This window comes from Lycorma delicatula, chromosome 11 (assembly GCF_047948215.1).
Source record: "Lycorma delicatula isolate Av1 chromosome 11, ASM4794821v1, whole genome shotgun sequence".
In the NCBI taxonomy this organism is placed as follows: Eukaryota; Metazoa; Arthropoda; class Insecta; order Hemiptera; family Fulgoridae; genus Lycorma; species Lycorma delicatula.
In genome coordinates, this window is record NC_134465.1 from 11,740,858 (window position 1) to 11,763,614 (window position 22,757).

General features: G+C 31.1%; 2 protein-coding genes across 3 annotated transcripts in view; both read right to left on the reverse strand.

The window, feature by feature from the left end:
• Window positions 1-3,473, reverse strand: part of UBL3 (ubiquitin like 3) — a 568,876-nt gene extending 565,403 nt beyond the window's left edge. The window contains exon 1 of one of the 2 annotated variants that reach the window (XM_075379124.1): window positions 3,065-3,473. Coding sequence is in view for 1 of the 2 variants with exons in the window: in XM_075379123.1 (XP_075235238.1) it covers window positions 3,065-3,094 (30 nt within the window). In the remaining variant the exon portion in view is untranslated. The remainder of the gene's footprint in view (window positions 1-3,064) is intronic. The other variant, XM_075379123.1, reaches the window with a different exon arrangement.
• Window positions 3,474-10,751: 7,278 nt separating this feature from the next.
• The window catches only part of LOC142332124 (WD repeat-containing protein 55 homolog), a 57,168-nt gene continuing 45,162 nt past the window's right edge, over window positions 10,752-22,757 (reverse strand). The window contains exons 6-8 of the mRNA XM_075378381.1: window positions 19,348-19,511; window positions 15,634-15,851; window positions 10,752-11,081 (exon numbers count right to left, since the gene is read on the reverse strand). Coding sequence (XP_075234496.1) covers window positions 10,838-11,081; window positions 15,634-15,851; window positions 19,348-19,511 — 626 coding nt within the window. The 3' untranslated portion in view covers window positions 10,752-10,837. The remainder of the gene's footprint in view (window positions 11,082-15,633; window positions 15,852-19,347; window positions 19,512-22,757) is intronic.

Here is a 22,757-nt window from a genome sequence, read left to right on the forward strand (position 1 = left end):
GGCAGAGCCTTAACTTTTAAAATCGCATTTTGAGGACGCTTCCTTTAAACTAAACGGTTGCATCGGTTGATATGTATGAATGTAAATGAAGTGTAGTCTTGTTCAGTGTCGGTTCGACCATTCCCGAGATGTGTGGTTAATTGAAACCCAACCGCCAAAGAACACCGGTATCCGCAATCTAGTATTTAAATCCGTACAAAAATAACTTACCTTACTAGGATTTGAACGGTGGAACTCTCGACTTCCAGCTGAATCAGGAAGACGTGTTCACCACTAGACCAACCCGGGGTGGGTATAACTGTGTGTACTGGAATGACAAAAATATCCACGAAGTACTTGTGCAACAACTACATGTTCCAGGGATCAATGTTTGGGCTGGTGTATGGAGTGGTGGCATTATAGGTCCATACTGTTTCAACGGCACTGTAAGTGGCGATTCTTACCTTGAAAGATTACAAGAAGTAGTTTTACCCGACTACAAAATAATCCTTTGTATGAAAATACTAATTTAATTCGGCAACAAAATGGTGTTCCACCGTATAACAGTTTATCGGTAACAGATGTTCGGCAGCAACTTTGATGAGCGGATCGGAAAACGCGATACGACTTACTAGCCACAAAGATCATGTGATCTTCCACTCAGACTTTTCAGTTTTGGGAATTTTGGAAGATGTTTTCTTTCGTAAGCCTAGAGATTTGCAGAGAACAGTTGGGACAGGTGCCGGCCAACGTGGCGCGAGTGGTAGCGTCTCGGCCTTTCATCCGGGAGGGTCCCGGGTTCGAATCCCCGATCAGGCGTGGCATTTTCACACACGCTACAAATCGTTCATCTCATCCTCTGAAGAATGCCTAACGATAGATACGGAGGTTAAAACAGCCGAGACAAATAATCAAAATGAATTTTAAGCGTTAAACGCAAACAAATATTTGTGTTAGAAATCGATTACATGTGTAAAAAACCGCTGTGAAAAATGTGCTGAAATACAAGGGCAGTATTTTGACCAAGTCAAGGTTTTAAAAAATGTATAATAAATTTTACTATGTATAACAAATTTATTGTCGATTTAATAGCACAAGTAGTTTTCAGCTTTTAAAAAACTGTAATTCTCGGTCAAGCGACTTTTGGGGCATCCAGTATATATATTTTTCGTAAATAGCGATAGGAAAAAGAAATTAAAATTTAAAAAAGGATAAATAATTTTTTCAAGAGAAGTAGAAAATTTTATTCTAAACCACATTTGTTACAGTGCAATAAAACAAAATTTTTATAATACAAGAATTAAACACAAATAAAATAAAGTTTTTCTCATTAACAGTACTTAAAAATTATTAATTTAATTTTACTATTTTAGGGAGGGTTTATTAAAACGAATGAACGAGCAATCTCCCCAAACCAAATATTATAAAAATCTTAATTAAATTACAGGGTTTTCATGAAAAAGAAAGGAAAAAGGATGCTCAAGAATGGTCAAAAAAAAGAAGAGAACGGCAAGCTCAAAAAATGAAAGAATATTGGACAAGGAGAAAACTGCAATGAAGGTGAAGATTGGAACGTGGTATTTCAGAACCAAAATCGAACGTAAAAAGAAAAAAAGGAATAAACAAGAAATAAAACAATTCCCACGATGACCACAAATCTAACAAAACAGAATGTAATTTTTCCCTTTGGTCGAGTGACCGCATTCTACATTAATAAATGAAAAAAAGGTTGGTAGTTACCTGTACAGGTTAATAGAAGAATTTTATTCTGTTACCTATCTTTTTTATGTTGAGAGGGGAAAACTATTCTACCTTTAAAATAAATGAATGTTACTTAAAAAAACTTAATAGGCTTAGCAACGTAACAAAAAAAATCAGAAAAACTAGTGGAAACAATTTCGATGAAATTGTAATCAAATTTTATAAAAAGCGTCTTTTTAATTAATGTATAATAGAAATAAAAATATATAAAAAACCTAATATAAAAACTATTTTATTTCTCCATAAATATTACTACTAACCCACTAGATAAAATACAAATAACTTTTCATTTATTGAATTTAAAAAAATATAATCTAACACAAAAATTAAGTACAGCTTTCAATTTTTACATGTTTTTATTAATTAACTGAAGCTGAAAATAAATGTTACTAGAAAATACACGTTAACTGTTTTACTACTATTAATATCTACGCTAATAATTTAATAAAAATACATAAATAATCTTAATACATAAATGTTAAGTGTTTTATAAAACGATAATAACTTAAACGGTAATCAAATAACATCAATAAAGGTTATTCTTATCAAATCTTGTGTAAAGTTTTACAGTTTACTATAATGTTTATACATTTTGCTTTTTCACGGATTTCCTGATATTATATAACAGAAACAAGTATAAATATAGTTATAATTAGTTTTTAACTACTTATACGAAGATAAAATACCTAATCTCTACATTAACAATCAAATAAGTTACGTGATACTAAATGTAAATAAATAATGCAATTAATTAGGATAAAAAATTTGTCAAATTAAAGAGATTTACAAAATAAAATTAAAAAATTGTTAAATGGTGGTTAAAGAACATTCATAAATACATCGAAAAGTCAATAAAAAATAAAAATCAATACTTATGAAAATAAATAATGAAGAGGTAAACATTACCAGTAAAAATATTCTACTAACCTTATACCTACCTGAAGGCGAAATTTAACATTGAAACTATACAAATATTGATTTTTTTCCTTTTTAATACCCGATAAAGTAAAAAGAAAGTGAAATATTCATAGTCGAACAAAGATTACAGACCTATGATTAAAGTTCATGAACGTGAATAACAATAAATTTAGATAGACACAATAGATTACAAAAGTACAAATAACGAAATGCACGGGACATTATAAGTTAATTCAGTAGTCACGTAAAAATTTACTGAAGTTTCGTAAATAAATATTACCATTTTACTTTATATATAAAGCTCTTCTTAATAAAAAAAGGAAAAGAAAAAACAGGGGAATTATTTTTTTTTGGGTCAAAATAATAATAATTATTTTTGGGGCAGTTAATCAAAACATCAACATACCTTATCGCTTGGAATACTCCGGGAAACCATGTCTAATTTCTTAGTAAGTAAATATTTGAAGAAAGTGTTAAATTATCCAAACAGTATTATGTATCCTTTAGGAAATTTTTTGATGTGAAAACCCAGCAGCTGGTGGGAACAATAAAATAATGTCCTAAAAAACCAACACATTCGAAAATAACACAACCACTATTAATTTACCATTACGCCATAACGTCGAAAATATATTTAATAATCACAATTTAAAAATACACGTTAGCACTCTGTCATATTGTTTTATTTGATTTAACAAACATTATTGGTTAAGATTTTAAAAAAATTTTTACTAAAACTTTACATTTAGCACTATGGAATAACCCAACGACAACCGAACATGTAAAATGGCGACTCCAAACTAAAGTATTGAAATTGAGGACACAAGCATTCTGGGAGAAATGAATGTCAGATTGGAATCCGTACTGCGCATGCGCATTTTCTCGGCTAGGTTTGTTATACAGTCGCATGGTGCAGCAGCTTGAATGATAAGATTATTTATTTTTAAACAAACAAAACAGCGCGAATTATTTGTATTTTATTGTTAGTAAATATTTTTCTTAGGCAGCATTTATTAAATTATCTAAAAATAAAATTTTCTCGAATATTTGAAATATAAATCTCTACCAAGTTTTATAAACTGAAACACAATAAATCTTTTTTTCCAACGCATCCAAACTTACACAAATATTTTACTGAGAAATTAAAATTTAAGTGAAAACTCGCTCCTGGTTGGAAATTGAATGTAGCCGATTTTTAACATTATTAAATTATCTTAAATGTTCCACATTAAATGCTTGATGTAGTAATTCTATTTTTCCTTCAGCTATGTGACTAGTTTAATGTTCTTCAATCAGCTATAATATACATTGCTATTTATATCAGCTATATCTATTTTACATACTTTAATCAGACTTCCTTTGCAGTTATCTCTACACATAATTATGAAAATAAATAAAACCTTAATGTCTTTATATACAGCTCACCAAATTGATATACTGTAATGGGAGTTTTATAAACTATTACGCTTCCAATTTGGTAGCAGTAATATACATTATGAGGCTCACACAACTGCTAATGCTTGTTAATAAGGAGATTGATAGAATGTGGTGTATATTTCAGGTCATACTGCTTTTGATAAAGACAGCCAAGCTACTGGGATGTCACTAGTTAAAAAAAAATTGTAACTACTTCTTTCCCAACAGATATCACATTCAAATCAATCTTCTTTCCTTTTTTTAATTCTAACCTAATCTAAAACCTCCCACCTCTAAAATCGATGCAACAGAAATTTGTTTTACTGTAACCCACCGTAATATTTTGGTGTGAGAAAGGGGCTTTCTCACTAATGTTGCCATTATTATTAACTTACTGATTTATTCAAAAGATCTTTCGCTTAATGTTTTTAAAATAAAAAATTTTCTTTTCCAGAAACAATTAATTCTGTCAATTAGTTTTTATATAATAATGACAATAATAAGAATGAAATTTAAAAAATCTTAACTTTTTCACCTCCACTTAACATGTGCTCAAATAATTTTTATTATTAATAAAAACTTTAAAACACCTGCTTTATTTTATAATTAATTGTGTGATTTTGCCTACTTTTCCTCTTATTCATCAAGGCAATTAATGTTACAAGTAGTTCCTTTTATCAATCACACCCATTTCTGAAGTGATCTGTTTAACGTATTACATGTTTCGATCACAATAAAATATTTATTTCCTGCTAGATAAATTTAAAGAGTTCAAATTTCAAAGAATTTTCAAAGTTCAGAAAAATGTAATTTGATTATTGGTGAAATTAAAATAAAATAATTCTGTTGACAGATTTTTTTTTATCAATTACTAGTTTTACATGTACTATATACATAGAATTGTGGATTGGTAATACAAATATTTATTCTAATCTTGGTAAAATTGCTGATACACTGGGGGTCAGTTTTCACAATTCTTTTGAGGAATTCATCTTTCTCAACACCAAAACATTTTCCCATTCTTTATTGTTTCTTCTCTACTTTCCAAGTCTATAGATATAAGTCTGACCTGGCTAGGTTCATGATAAAGATGAACCTAGCCAATGAGATCTGATGGTAGCAGCTGCCTGTGGATTCTTTCCCATCCAGTAACTGCAGAAGCAATCTAGTGGGTGAAGTATCATCGGGAAAAACTGAGACTTCTAAAATAAAAGCTCATTTTAAAACAAACCTGCATTTGTCTTCTTTCTCATTTTTTATTTTTAATGATTGACAACAGTCAACAAATGTATGTGGTGTGGCGGTTAATGTAATACACATTGGTACAAACAGGGAGAAAAAATGTAGCACAAAGCGACAGGTTTTTTTTGTCTAACATTCCAAAACTCGTTGATCCATACCCTCTCACTTTTTCAGTCACCATTGTAAGAAGTTGAATATACCAGCTATGCCAACATATAACAATCGAATCTTTAACAACGTAAAGTTTGTGCTTCATTCATATAAAAGTAATTTTTTTATTGTGTTATAAAATGATTGATATTCATATTCATATAAAAGCAGTTTATGGTGATGAAATTGCAGATCAAAATACTGCGAGTAGGTGGGCAATAAAATGTTGTCAATCAGAAGCAAGTAAAGCGAACAATGAAGTACTTCACAATGGCTGACCAGTTTCTATGACTGATAAGAAGCACCAAAAAGTAGTTTTTGGATGCAATTCATCCAACTTCATGGATGAATTGATTCGAAATGATTGTCGCATAGGACAACTATACATTGCTGGTCAGATAGACATCAAAAGAACGAGGACACATCATTGCTAACTAGGTTACCTTAAAATTTACAGTGGACGCCACACACACACACAAAGAAAACATTGTTGTGAACAGCTTCTGAAATGCTATCATGACAGGGGAAATTACTTCCTTTTTCAATACTGGATGAAATGAAACTTGGGTACATCACTACAATGTATAAGAAACTGCAGAACACAGATTAACAGCACTATATTTGCCATAATAAAAATAATTCATAACACAATCCTCTGCAAAAAAATTCTCTTGTTAGTATTCTGGAATTCCAAACATTGTATGTGACTATCTAGAAGCTGGGTCAACTGCACCCGGCCAACTGTTGCCTTACACCAGCTGCATAAGCAGGGTCAACTGTTAAATGTTAAAACACATTAGGAAACTTATGTATCATGTTTGTTCCCTCTATATAAGTTGAAATTTTAACCTATATACCCACCATTTTTGGGGTCCTGTGATTTTCACTTCATTCCACAATTAAACAGTGATATTAAGAGTGTTCACCATAAATGATTAACCGGATGCAGTGTTTGTGGATCAAGGAAAAACCGCAAGCATTCTTCATTGATGGAATGAGAAAACTGGTTCACCATTGGAAGAAAACGTGTTAGTAAATGACTACATGGAAAAATAAATGTAAGCCTTTGTAACAAATAAATGTACTTTTATGCCATTTTTGTTTCATTTGACTATGTCTTTTCATTTGTAAATAATGAGCAACTGTGCATTACATTTTAGCTACTCTTTGTGTTAAATATATATTTCTATTTGATGCTAACTTCTTTTCTTCATGAAAATCTTTTGCTTGAGCCAGTCTGCTACTGATACTTTTGGTTCTTTGTCTGTTATATTTAATTTTAATGTATATCAATAAATTACATCATTCATTACTTTTTAACTTTTTTTATTTGCATAAAACAACAAAGTCCACATGTTTGCATCACAGAAACTTTAATCGACATTTATATTTTTTCTCAGTAGATGATCGATCTCAAATCTGCTTTTTTTATAACAGCTCTGCTTCTACATGTGATTATCTTTTCTCATTTAAAATTAAATTACAAAAATAAATATTATACGACACAATACAACACTATATACACATCTTGCAGGTTTTAAGTAATTATACTTGATGTACCTTCACTTGACCTGTCTACATGATTAATAGTTTAGATGAATAATTTGTTACATCACACAATTTTTAGAATTGGCACAAGTTTACTATAATGAAGTCTGAGATTGATCTCAAATGTCAGTAAACTAATTTGTTGTACATATTTTACTTGGACAATGTAAAATTGTAATCAATAATATTTGTCTATACTGGGTAAAGATGTCCCAATTGAGAGATTATTAGCAGATTAGATTCTAATTAACTGAATGGAATGTTTTTGAGTGATGCTGTTTGTACCATTTTGAAAAAAATTAAGTTTATTCTATAGAATCTCAGCCAAGAGACTATTACAAAACCTTCAAAAATATGAACCTCTCCAAGCCTACTAATAAAGAATGAAAACGGTAAACTGGTTCATAACAATAAAGACAACGTAGAAATCCTAGCTAAATATTTTTAAAAAATCCAAAATTGCGAAAAATCAACAGAACTCCTAAACTTACACATCAGAAAACATCACCCCTCACACAATAAAAGAAGTCTGTGAAGCACTGGTTGAGATGAAGAAATACAAAGCAGCGGAAGATCAGCAAAACTTTCCCTTCAACATCTGGATCAAAGAAAATCTACCAGAACACTGGACGACTCATCCATCCACTACATGATAAAGGGCACAAAACAGACCCTAACAATTACAAGGGAATCTCAGTCCTAGACACAACATACCAAATTATTTCAAGACTCATCCTTAACAGGATCGGTTCACAACTAGAGAAAGAACTTGGAGAATACCAGGGAGGTTTCAGACCCCTAGAGGAGTTGTCCAGACCAGATCATGAGTCTCAAGCTAATAATGAATTACAACAGGAAAAGAAACAGAGACATGGTGGTAAAATTCATAGATTTTAAGAAAGTTTGACACAGAGAATCCCACCTAAAAATTTTAAGACACCTCAGACTACACATCAAATTAATAAACATGATAAAACTGATCCTTAGAAACACTAAGTCAAAGGTAAAATTCAGACGCGAGCTCTTGGGACCTTTTGAGATCAAAACAGGACTGCGCCAAGGCGATGGGCTCTCAGTGCTATTATTTTAACTGTGCTCTGGAAATTGTAATGAGGGAATGGGTCAAAAAATTCCCCCAAAAGTAAAAATAGGCTGAAAATCAAAACAAACTCTCTAGGTTTCGCCGACTTGACACTGCTAGCAAACAACATCGACGAAGCTAAATATCACAGATATTAGAACTTCAAAACATTACAAATTAAATTGGCCTCAAAAAAAATCATTCTACAGAAATGATGCATCAGAAACCGACACGTTTAAAAGAAGTAAACGGTAATATAATCATAATAGTAACCTCAGAAAAATAATAATAAACATAAACAAAAAAATCTCGATATAAATAAAATGAAACAAATAAGCTGAAGCTCAAACATTAACCTGGTACACTTACAATAACTGGCCTATCAATAACACAAAAACAAGACACTACAACACAAGTCATAAAATCAGAAGCCACTTATGCAGCAGAAACACTCTTCCACTTGAATGAAAAATCAAAGACAAGACTCACTCCAGAAAATAAAAAGAACTGGAAGAACCTGCATCAGTAAAAAGTACCAGAAACATTGTTAGAACCCATCACTAATACCATGCATAAGAGGAGACTAGGATTCTTTGGACAAATTATGGGGATGGAAGGTTCAAGACTTCTGAAACAGCTACTACTGTACAAGCACGACTTGAAAAATACCAAGACAGGATGAAGATGGATCACATAAATAACAGAGAATTTGAAGGAAATTGGCCTTACACCAGAAGACATCATAGATAAGACAAAATTAAACAAGAAAATCAAGAACAAAAACACTTGTTTCACACTCATAACAAAAAACTCAGAACACGAACATTTTCAACAATAGAGAGGGCACAAAGATTGGAACATATGAAGTACTGGGAGGACTGCAAGGCCCAAACAGTTCCTTTGTAGAGACTTGCATAATGGACTGAATAAAGTGATCCTATGTGGTCATAAAAGATAATAATAAGATTACACTCTGAAAAAACAACTCACTGGTGTTCTACCTCAAGAAATTTACTTGCTTCACAGCCATAAGTAAGACCAGTAAAATGGTGTAAAGCAAAAATATACCACTACTGTTATGAACAATATACTATATAAACTGTTTCAAATCAACAGGAAAAATAATTTTAATAATTTAAATTAAAGTAATACAAAACAAATACGTTTATAAATCATCAGATTAAACAGTTGAAAGGTGAAGATTCCGAATGGAATTTAGTATGTCAAATACAAAATCAAATCAAGTGCATACAAATACATTAGACCATTTTATTATTAATAAAACTTATTAATAATGTTTTAACTACAGAATTCATTACGTAATTAATAAGTGAATATTATATTCATCATCACAGACTTATTTTTACATAAATAATTTTAAGACAAAATAAATAAAAACATAAACTTTTTATTGTGGTCGATACATAATAATATATAAGATTGTGCAGGAATGGGAACATATGCTACTCCACAGATAAAAAAAGCAATTCCCCAATATTTACCTGGAAGTATTAAGGGATATCAATAAAACCTTGAACAGAACATTAAAAGGCTGGAGTGAAATATTTCTGGTCTGAAAAACAAAACAACAGTTTTTTTGCCTTTATTTGTCAATATAATATCCACAAAGACGAATACGCTTTTCATACCTGTGCTATAATGCAGTTATACCAAAATTATAATGGGATTCATCACGCTCCTCAATTATCCATTTACTGCATCAATGACTTACTCGCTCTCAAATTATCCACCATATTTTTGAGGTTAGGAAATAGGTGATTGGGTGCTAAATCTGGTGAATAAGGTGGTTGGGAAAGCAATTGCAACTTTAGTTTGTTGATTTTAGCCACTGCAATGATCGAAAAATGTGCTGGTGAATTGTTAACGATGAAGTTTTTTTTTGCTAGATGTGATAGTTTTCTTTTTAATTCGTTAAGCCTATACTAACAGAACTACTAATCTTAAATTTAGTAAATATCCTAGGGAAGGATTGTACTAAAGAATGCCAGTAAGAAATTAGACCTGCTGGCACCATCTATGTATCAGGCCGGAAACTTCTCAGTCCATGCTTGTAAAATGAATTTAATGAAAATTTAGTAAATGTACATATTTATTTGAGCAGATTAATTATGACTCGATGATCTTGAAAATGTTGGTTTTTAAATAAAGTGTGTCAATTACAGCACTGTGCAATTGAAAATTACTTTGTTTAATTAATTACAATATATATTAATCTTAGATTCAATTTTGACAATTTTGCTGTATCCAATATGTAGTTTAAGTGGTTAAACATTATTTTTTTAAATCCCAAATTATTTGTACATCACATCCATAAATTGTTGATGTTTTGATATAATTTGCTATACTTGATGTTGAAGATGCTTTTATCAGGAAATTAAAAAAAAAATTGATATTGGAAGTGTATCATTTAACAATTTAACTCAAATTTTATCTATAACTCTAAAAACATTTCAAAACTTTAAGGAAAAAAAGGATGAACATAACAAACTTATTTAAAACAATTTATTATTTCAATAATTTGAAATGAAAGTGCACTTTCTTTCTGGCTGCAATGAGAGGTAGGTGTATAGCAGAAATAATTTTCAGTTGGATAGCAAATAAAATCTGTTCATTCAAAAAAAAACAAAAAAAAAAATAACAAATAGTATATATTTATTTACCACCTGCATTTAAATAATGTACACATTATTACAGTTATATTACAATTTGTGTAATGACTCTTTATTCAAGATCAGCAAAGAAGGTTCTTCTATCGGCGTACTGTGAAGATGGTAAATTAGTCTGATCGTTCAGAACATCAGAGAAATCAATATCATTAAAAAATGATATAGGCCAGAAATTTATCTTTTGATCGAGTGAACATGATGCGATATATTTGCCATCGTGCGATATATCTAAGGCATCCACTGATAGCTGATGTTGCCCGACAATACCCAAGCCTCTATTTGGAAACAAATATGTTGCTCTATAAAAAGAAAAATATACTTTAGATCATAAAATTGTATATGTTAATTTACAAGGGATGTTCAGTAATTAACAAGACAAATTGATATAACAAAAAACAGTTCATTCAATGACAATGAAATTTTTTGAGGGTCAAGTCGGCAACCTTAGGAACACATTTAATCAGCTGTTCGATCATAATTAATCTAAACAAAACTTCTTTTGTTGATATCAGAATGTCAGCTCTGCTTGAAACGTATGTCAGAAGAGCAATATTCAGTGATAAGATTTTTGCTATTGAAAGGTGTGAAACTAGCGGAAATTTACTCAAGAATGTTGAAACAGTACGGTGAAAAGTGTTTAAATTGCAGTAAAGTGTAAAAGGGGGTGGAAGAGTTTAATTCAGGTAGAACAAGTGGACTGATCTCCATCACTCTGGAAGACCAGTTGAAGTTTCGACTTCTGCACTGGAAAATTGCATAAATGATCTGATTCGCAAAGACGGGCAAGTCAAAATTTCCCAAATTGCTAGTTTTTTTTGTAATACTAGTGTTGGAACTGTGTATTCAATCATTCACGATGTGCTGAATAATCACAAAACATGTTCAAGATAGTTCCAAGACAGTTGATTCAAGCCTATAAAGACAATCGAATTTGCATTTCTTCTGATCTCAAAGAACGGTTTGAAGCAGAAGGTAATGGTAATGACCTTCTACACAGGAAATGTAGATACACCATTTTGAGCCCGAACCTAAACGGCAAAGTCTTGAGTGGAAACATTTGGATTCACCTACCAAAAAAATTCAAACTCATGTGTCAGCCAGTACAGTGATGTTGACGATCTTCTGGGAGTAATAAGGCCCAATTTTTAGTGACTATTTAGAATAATGTATCGTGAACAGAGTACTATTCTATTATGCTCCTAAAGAAAATGAGACCTGCGACCTAATGTGAAGACGTCACAGCGTTTTCTTGCATAACAATGCGTGCACCTACATCGCTCAGAGAACAGGAGAAATGCTCAAGAAGTTGGGTTAGGAAGTGTTGCCACATCCTCCTTACAGCCCAGGCCTCACCCCGTCCGAGTTTCATTTATTTGGCTTGCTCAAAGACTTTTTATGTGGCAAGAAGTTTAATGACAACACAGCAGTCAAAAAAGCGGTACACAAATTGCTCAAACAGCAAGGTAAAGACTTCTATGCTGTGGGAATCAGAAAGCTCACAGAACGGTGGGACAAGTGTCTAAATGCTGTTGGAGACAATGTCTCCAGCAACATTTAGAGACTTGTCCAGCAACATAAGTAGTGTAAGTTTCATTATATTGAATAAATAGTTTTTTTTAACATCAATTTGTTCGTTAATTATTGAATGTACCTCATATATAAATAATGATAATAATAATTTAAAAATATAAAGTAAACTTTCTATTAAAGAAATGTTAAAACAAAAAAATATACTCAAAAATTGTTTTCTTAAAATCTACAACTATAATTAATTAAATGCTAAAACAATTATCAATAACAATATTACTCAAGAGAAAAACAATTTCTAACAGCGTGAATTGTCGGGGAGTGCGACTTAAAATTTGAAATTTAAAAAATTAAATTTATGCTTTTGCTTAGGACTGCAAAAAAACAATAACAGTTGTTTAAATCTTTTACTCTGATTTTAAAAATGTTATCAGAAATAATTATTCCATAATGCTTCGCGATTATTCTTTTGTTTATACATCATTAAATTAATATTTTTTCATTTATTTTTTGTACATATATTTCCTCAGCGTCTACCGATGATTATTTAACAACTGAATTGACATTTAGTTTTAGATAATGACTAAAATTGTTAATTTCCTGTCTATAGTAGCATAATTATAAAGGGAAAGAAAAAAAGTTTACCGATCACCCAAAGTTTGCGTATCAACATTTTTGCAAATGCCAATGTTACAAGATACCTTTGGTATGAAAAATACAAAAAGTTTTTTTAGACATTTCCAAAAGATGTATGTACATGTGTGTTGGCCTGTATTTTGATTTACGTCATCAAACAGGTTCAACATAAATTTTTCAAAATGTAGTAAAAAATTTCTATATATGGAGGAGCATTGATTTTTGGGCAAAATTAAAAAAAAGAAGAGAAAGTTTTTGCCATTTTCAGTTTCTCACTTTTTTACATAATGTTCTTAGAAAATTGAGCTTCAATAAAATTAAAGTACTAAAGTTATTTAAAATTTCAAAGTTTCATGATGTTAGTCAGATTAGGTGTAGGTGGATATTCAACACTATTTCTGCCTAATCTAAATAACTCCATCGAACAAAAAAATTGAAATTTGACACACATATTTGGCTGTCTATATATCCCAGTCCTGGGCTGATTTTTATCCCGTTGGACAAGAAGCACATGATGCCAATTTTTTTAACTGTATATTACCTATCACTGCACCAAATTGGGCTGATTTATCAAAGTAAATAATCAATCCGATATAAACTTTTAAGCCTTAAAAAAAACAAGGGGCTGAATAGGACCCTTACTTAAAATATCAACTGCTTTATACATTAATTTTCAAGACTGAAAATCCAACTACATCTAGTATTAATGTAGATGATAAGTGAAATTATTTTTTAAATAAAGAAAATGTGGTCCCATGAAAGCAGAGTTAGAATTTAAAAATATTTTGAATTTTTTTATAATTTCTGATATTTAATCTGTTTTACAAGTTGTGACCGTTGTTAAAAATATTGTAAGTAGCTGTGAAGCAAGAAGGTGTTAAAAGACCAAAGTTATACAACCCTTTGCCGACTCTTTTTTTTATAAACGGTCTAGACAGTTTTTTGTTTCCAAATTTATTTAAACCATTTTTATAGGTATTTTTGTCCTACTTTATATAATACTGGATAGTTCTTAAGTTAACTCAGAATTAAAAGTCAAATGGAATGATACTAGCAAAACTGTTTATATATGGGTGACCCATAAGTAGTAACCACAGTTCGAATTGCCATAACTTCCAGTAGAAGTACATTTTCTACTCATGTTCCAAAAGTTTTTTTTTTACAGGTTGAACTTCTGTAATGGCAACTAGTAGGATTCCTCTGGAACAATGAATTCAATGTGCATGTTTGCACTCTGCAACCCACAACGTGCAAGAGGTTTATCGCCTTCAGTGTCTGGAGTACGCACTAGATGCACTAAAGCCAAAGACTATTGCACGTTTAAACAAACACTTCGATGGAACTGGCAATGTACTGGATATGCCACGCGCATAGAGATCAAAAACAGTCAAAATGGCCGAGAACAAGGAGCGGCTGCAGCAAGTGTTGGTGTCGTCACCCCAGAAATCCTAATCGATACGCCATCTGTCAGCAACACTGATAATTTCAAGATCATTATTACAACAAACGCACAAAGATGTGAAAGTGAAACCGTATCATCCAAGACACATCACAGGTTAAGTAAACATGATCCTTATTGCCGCCTGCAGTTTGCCGCAGACTGGCACACAAAGTCTTCTTGAGTCGGAAGAGTCACATCCAAAGTCGGAACAGAATGTGGTGTGGACTGATGAAGCCAAATTTCACCTGTCCAGTAGTGTAAACAATCATAAATGTGTTTACCGGTGTATGTTGAATCCAAATGCGGTAGTCGAGTACGACGATAAAAGTGCCGGCATCATGGTCTGTGAAGGTGGTCATTGACCCTTTCTTCTTTGAAGATGACATCGATGGTGAGTATTACCTGGAGCTTATTAGTCACGCTGTTTACCTCCTTACAACAACGGAAAGACTTCTTTGATCAGTTGTGATGGCAGCAGGATGAGCTTACTGAGGAATTTACTGCTGTTCCTCATGAACTGAATGCAAAATTGTGTCTTTGCGATTACAGACCTGTATTAATGCTGATGGCATGCAAGTTGATCGCACAAAGGAAAATCGATATTAAAGCGTGTTCGTGTTTTAAAATCTATTTTTGTTACAAAATGTGTTTTCTTTTCATTTCTACACTGCTAGAAATTATGGCGCATTAAATTTTGGTCTACTGCTTATGGGCCACCCCTACGCTAATTCAAGTTGTCTCTTTTTTTGTAATTTACACTTTCAGTAATTTTACATGTACTGAACCTAATTACAGTAATCTAAATAAAATATCTATCTATTGCCACAGCCTCTGCAATTACAATTGTAACTAGACCCGATGTTAATGTTACTGATTAATTCTGTTCTGCACAGATTTCATTACATCTTTTAATCTAATGATAAAGTATTTACATTAAAATAAAATCTCATTTAACTTATGAAAACATCAATGTCAATTTTTATATTTTTTCTTTATTCTACGTTCATTTGAAATGGGAATGTTAAGGAACATCAAAGAGACAAAATAGTGAATGTTCCCTGATCCCAACAATAAAAATTACATTGGACTGTTTCAATTTTATAGAACATTAATGCTGGATGAAATAAAACACTCAATTAAACACACATTGTTACATCCAATAAACTTAATACCTATTTAGTAATTTTATTATTATTATTATTATTATTATTATTATTATTATTATTATTGTTGTTAACATTACTTACCTTATCTGTCCATCTTCCCAACCGGTGATGACAATGTTGTCAGATATAGAAACTAGACAATTTATGGCCTTTTTGCTAGGACCTGGATACACATCGCTATGCAATCCAAATTCTCCCCAGTTATAAAACACTAATTTACCATTAGCAGTACCAGCAACTAATTTACTTTCATCACGGCATAAACCAGCACAAGTGTACTCAGATTCATAAACCTCAGACTGAAAAAAAATGTGCTTATTACATATAATAGAAATATCATTGCATTTAATGAACATTTTATTAAATTACAAAAAAAAAAAAAATTTTCTTATCTGCTTTACTAAATTTTAAAAAGAAATTCTAAATTTATTACTATTTTTCTAAGTAAACACTTGTTTCTCCTTTCAGTCCTTGGATTTAATTCAAATCAAGTTATGACAACTGATACTTAAATTTATTTCATTTATGAAATACATTTAAATTTATAATTTGAAATTTCAGAAATTTTCTTCTAATAATACACCTGTCAAAATCATCTGTTTCACGTTTATTATGAGGAGAAAAATCCTTTTTTTTCTTCGGCATCTCTATTTGAGAACCACTAGCCTCTGCTTTGGATGCGATTTTCCTGATGTCAAATACTGTAGACCAGCTTAAGTTTAGAATTCTACAAGCACGTTCTGTTGTTCTTACAAGAAGCACCAATAATCCATTTTTTCTTTGACATGTTTGACTTCGAAGAGGTTTTCTGCATTCACTTGACATCTTAACACGACCACAAAGTAACAACAGTTGCAATTTCCAATGCAAAGAACAGAGAATATTTGTTTTTATTAGTGATAACACGTTTACAAATTATGTAATGCTTATAACTACACGGCTAATTTAAAATTTTAACCCACAATTCTACAACTCGCGCACCTCTGTTCATTGTACCATTACTTAAACCAAAACAACTGATCTAAGAAATTTATACTTTATTTACTTGTATATACATTTTTTAGTGGGATATATTTTCATCATGCTTAGGTTTCTATAAAGCCTGAATACTTTAACCGTTATTTATTAGTACTATTCTCACAACCATGAGAATAATGAACACTGTGAGGGTCTAAGGGACACTCCGCTCCTTAGTTCTCTGAATAGATGGTGAGGCAAGCCAAGCGATTCCCTGACTGACTAGTACCATATAAATATACAAACAATTGATCGGTACAGATGGTGAGGTGGACACGTCCTCCTTTATTTTATGCTATTATTTGTTTTCAAAAACTGTACGTTTTAAAATTGTAAATGAAATCTGCTGCAGCACTAATCAATACAACAATTACTATTAAAGTAAAACTAGAGGTGATAATTTGTAAAATTGTAAAAATACATGTACATACTGGTCAGAGGGTTGGTTAAATTGCAGCGAAAGAGGTTTGGTATATCAAAACTTATGAAATTTTTTCATAAGAGCAAGGGACATGGAACAAACATGTACAGAAAATAAATGGAATACACATGTAAAAAAAAACATGGCCTTTTTTCATGAAGCACCCTTGTTTGTTATCAATGTAATAATAAGGGGGCATTAGAACTTACCTTGAATAATTAAGATCATTAAAAAAATAAAAAAGTAAATTATACTTTAATTCAACTGAATTTATTTTTTGCCATCACACATTTTATTTTTTCACATTTATTAATAACAGAACCCAAATGATAGTTAAAGTTAAAAAATTATTTTTTATTTTAAATATTCAGGAGTAGCTAGCAAACATCAGTTTGACTGCTAGCATCAAGTTATCAGATAAGAAAATAAAAGCAAAATGTATGAGGCGATTGAAGTTTCAAAGCTTAATGAATTAAGGTAATATTAATTATTTCAACGATAAAAATATCTGGGAAAAATAATACATTTTATTAATGGATTAAAGAAAAAATGTTTTCAAACAAAATCCATTTACTTATTTGTATAATAATCATTGACTTAGTGATGAAACAATTTGGGACCAGATTTATTATTTGTTACAAGTGTGGAGAGACTGTCTTCTGTGTACTGCCAAATCTGTATATGGAACAGTGTAACTGCAAATTAATTAAAAAATGTAGCAGGAAATATGAGGGGTAAAGAGTTTTCTTATTTTTATTTATTAGATTTTTTTTTAAATTGCCTAACAGCCAAAACTCTGAATTCATCAAAACATTTACTACTCTGGTAATGCCTTGGCCTACTGAGTCTAGCTAATATCTTGGCTCTGATTCCGTACTGGAATATAGATTGGGATTGGATTAAATTTTATGAAAATGTTGATAATATTTTAGTCTTATGATAATCTTGGTCAATCTTGATAATTTTAGTTTTTATAGATAATATTCTATAAAACTTATAAATAATATATTTTAAATTATTTCACATTGTTAATATGACTGTTTCAATCTAAATTTGATCCACAAGAACATCTAAATGATGGGTAATTAAAAAAGGACGCAACCCTAAGATTAAGAAGGTAGAAATCATGCATAGGTAAATTTTATTTCTCCCTGCAAGTCAGTTGGCAACACTGTACTCAAGTCTAGCAGCTTTGTAAGAGTTGAAATGGTCTTCTTATGAACTAGTGCTACACCAATATAAATTTTTCTCTATTGTGTTAACTATGTCCATTTCCAAGCATGAACATGTGTTTATTATTGGGTATTATTGTACGTATAAATCTTACAAATGAATGAAAGACAAGTTTCAGATAAAATTTCCCAATTCTTCAGTTCCTAATAAGTCAACAATATCGAGTTCGATTAATAAATTTCATGAGACTGGGAGTGTACATGATCGGAAAAGCACAGGTCGACTGTCACTTTTAACAGTATAAGTTCTGGAGGATATGAAAGAACATTTGACTTGCTCACCCAGTAAATCACTCAGAACATTATCTTCACAGGCAGGGCTTTCATTATCTACAGCTTTAAGGCTTAGTAAGAAATTATAATCACATGTGGATTGCATCAGTGTCGTTCAAGAACTGAAATAAGTATACCACAAAAAACATTTACAGTATTGTTGTTGGTTTCATTTGGTTGGTGATGACAATGGTATTGAAATTTTGGATCATGTTTATTTCAGCGACAAGGCACTTTTTCACTCTGATGGTAACATTAATAGCTGAAACTACCAAATAAGGAGTACTGAAAATCCTCATGCATTTCACACACTACCATTACACACACACACATACACACCCATGTAAAATTGGTGTTTGGTGTGTGCTATCTCCCAGCATCATGTAACAGGGCTTTTATTTTTTGACAAAGCAGTAGTTTTCCTTTGGAGGTATTTAAAAAGTATAGTTTTTAAAAACAATCCTCATATACTTGACAAATTGAAGGCTAACATTGAAACTGAGATTTCAAACAGTACTGAGCAAACATTACAAAAAGTGGCTGCAAATGTTACGAAATGTGGGCGAACCTGCATCGCGATCACAGCGAATCACTTTGAATAACTATTGTAAAGTTATTAAAGGTAATTGGATTGTTGTGTAATAATTATTTTATTAACATTAATATTTTTGTAATGAACTCACGTCATCAAACAAAGGGGTTGCGTCCTTTTTGAAACTCCCATTACTTTACGTTTTTTTATTCTTTCCGATGAGGAACATGTGCAAGTACCAACTCTGAATAATTTGCTGTGCAGATTAAAAAAGTGATCAAAAACAAATTATATAAAAGTAATAAAAAAATATGAATTACCTGTACATGGAATTTTCTAGCTGGTAAATTAATAGTAGTAATAGTTCCTTCACCGCTGGTACAAGCTAAATAACGTTTACTATCTGTTGTAACCATTCCGCTTATATAATCCTTAACTTTACCGCTTACTGAAAATATTGGATCTTTATGCCTAACATCCCATACTGTAAATTAAATAAAAAAATGCAAGCATTTATGTAATACTAATAACTTAAAATAGATAAAAAAACAATAATAAAAAAGATACAGATGGTATTATTTCAATATAAAAAAAATATTTTTAAAATTATAATTAATTTTTAAAAGTAATTAATAAACCTTTTTTTATTTAAAATAAAAAAAATTGCTAATTATTTAATAAGAGCTTTACACTCTATGAAAATCTGTTTTAAAGTAAATATTTGACTATTCTATGCAATATCCCCCTCTATGAATCATGAGACCTTGCCGATTGTGACGGGGGTTGAGTACTCAGCGATACAGAGTAGCTGGACCGACGGTGCAACCATATTGGAGTAGTATCTGTTGAGAGCCAAACTAAGGAATGATTCCTGAAAGAGGGCAGCAGCTCTTTCAGTAGCTATTACAGGCATAGGTCAGGAAAACTTAAATGGCCATATCAACATCACTCGATCTTCTGAGTACTGTACAGCTGAAAACAATGAAAAATGACAGCTGTTTTTTTTCCAAGAAAATGTAGCTCTCTGCATTTTCATGTAACAAAGATGAAGGTGCCTTCCCTGGTAAAATATTCCGAAGGTAAACTAGTCCCACATTTGGATTTCCGGGTTGGATTACTAAGAAACGGACCAGAAAATTAAAAAATAACAATACAAGTTAGATTGTTGAATGTTAGAAGTCTAAAAAGATTTGTAGGTTAGAAAATTTAAAGAGGGAAATGGGTAGTTTAAATGTAGATGTAGGAATTAGCGAGGTGTTTGGTGGGAAGAGGAGTGCAAGGTGAAAAGATGCTACGATTGGCTGATAGGATAGTAATTCTAGCTGAGAATAAAAAATTTAGAGGAAACAGTGAATAGCATGAATCAAGTCCTACACAAGAAATACTGCATGAAAATAAACAACAACAAAACAAAAGTAGGTAAACAGTGCAAATCCACCTTACCAGCAACTAAAAAAAAAAAGTAATGAAATGTAGTAGAAATAGAGTAGATGGACCACACTAAATATAAAAATTGGATGAGAAAAGACTATGGAGGTAAAAGAATTTGTTTATTTGGGTAGTAAAATTACTAAAGATGGAAGAAGCAGGAGCGATAAATAATGCCGAATAGCACAAGCGAAACGAGCTTTCAGTCAGAAATATCATTTGCTTGTATTAAAAATTAATTTAAACATCAGGAAAACATTTTTAAGTTTGTTTGGTTGATTTTGTAAAAATCTTTTTTTATTGCAAATACTGATATTTTTTAATCATTAACAAATGTGCCTAAGAAAAATATGACCTTAATTAGACGAAATCTCGAGATACTGAGGGTCACTTAGCTCTACAGTATTACCCTGTTGACCTTTATGTTGAAAATTTAATGGCATCAATGCCCCATACATAGAAGTAATCTGATATATTTTCATCAAAATCCGTCCAGTAGTTCTTTAGGTATAAGGGGATTTAGAGGCCAACACAGAACGTACATGCGTGCATACGAACATTAACATCCAGAAAATTTCCTTCTGGTTTTTTGGATTCCTTAGATGTCAAAACGTCAATATCCAGCGAAAACCGCATATGCCCAAGTTGGACCGATTACAATACTTCCCCTTCTAGAGCTATAGCTTTGTTATAGCGGGATAGTAAATATATGGACGGAAATCCAGAAATTTTAATGAACGACAGCAGTACCCTATTTTGTTTTTCTGCACATACATGTAAAAATTAATTCTTGTTTTGAATATTTTAAAACGCCATTATTTTTAATGCAGATACAAATATATATATATTCACACACACACACACACACACACACACACAAAGAGTGATAGAGGGGGGAGAGGTTTTACAAGGCAACTGAACGAAATACTGGACGTTTTCTAAAAGTGAAAATAAAAAAGAGTGCATATAAACTGAAAAAATACATATTTCAGTAATGGATTGTAAAAAATCTAACCCGGATTTCTGCATCAAGGGTAAAAATAAAGCTGTAAGGAAATTCTGATATCTACAATAAAGGGGAAATTTGATGGTTTCATGTTGTTTTGACCTAAAAAGTTGAACAACAAAACAGGTTGCTAAACTGTATCTCTAGTAACTTTTGAGAAAATTATTATAAAACATAAAAATTGTGTCACAATACTCAGCTTTTTTTTTGGTACATAATAACTTCGTTAAAATCACTTTATAAAAAAAAGATTTATAAAATTTAATTCTGAGAAAATCTACTCGCATGTAAATGACACATACTAAAAAACAATAAAAAATTTAATAAATATTACTTATTAAAAACAAAAGGAAAATACGATAATGCGTTAATTTTAAACGTGAACGAAATTATTTAGATGTTGGAATATGCCTAGAAATAAAATCAATAATTAAAAATAGATAAATAAACAATTAATTGTTTCTAACTCTTTTGTTGTTTACAGGCTCTATTAAATAATTCCTTGAGATGAATATTTTGATATTATTTTAAAGAGGAGGAAAGGTTCTCTTTAAAGAATCTCAGAGAGCTCTTTAATATTTAAAGGAAAAGAAATTTGTTGCAGCATACATTAAAGATATGGTCGTCGCAAATATTGATCGATTGTCACAAGGCATCCCGATTTCCTTTAGAGATGCGCATTACCTGGAAGAAATGTTATTTGTACGGCTTTTCCCATTTTATTTGTACAGCTAAAAGAAACATGAGGGATACAGTGGAATTACCTTTTAGAAAGTTATAAGTGATGTCCATCGCTTCTGGTAACAGCATTTACTACTACTAAAACAATGTAAGCTTATGTCTGGCTAAAACTTCCACGCCCCAATAAATTACGAAACGTAGCTAGTAAAACGCAACTGTCCGTTTTATACTGAATTTTTATTTAATTTAATTTTGTTGGAAAACTCCTCATTTTTTAAATTCAGTTTAAAAATTAGCGACAACGTGTACTGTTAACATAACCGCTAGCTATACGTAAAGCAAGTCTAATAACAAAAAAATTACATTGAAAATATAGACAATATTACCCTGCAGTTAACACTCCTTAGGTCTATGTGCGCGCACGTGCACGGCTACATGATATGTTGTAAATGCATAAACAGAATTTTATTTTTAAATAATAAAAACATGTTTACTTTAATTGATGAAATAAGAAATCAAATTTCAATAAATTATATTTTACTAAACGATAAAACGCGTTAATTAATTTCGATAAACTAATAAATTCTGTTGTCATAAATATGTAATTTTTAAAAC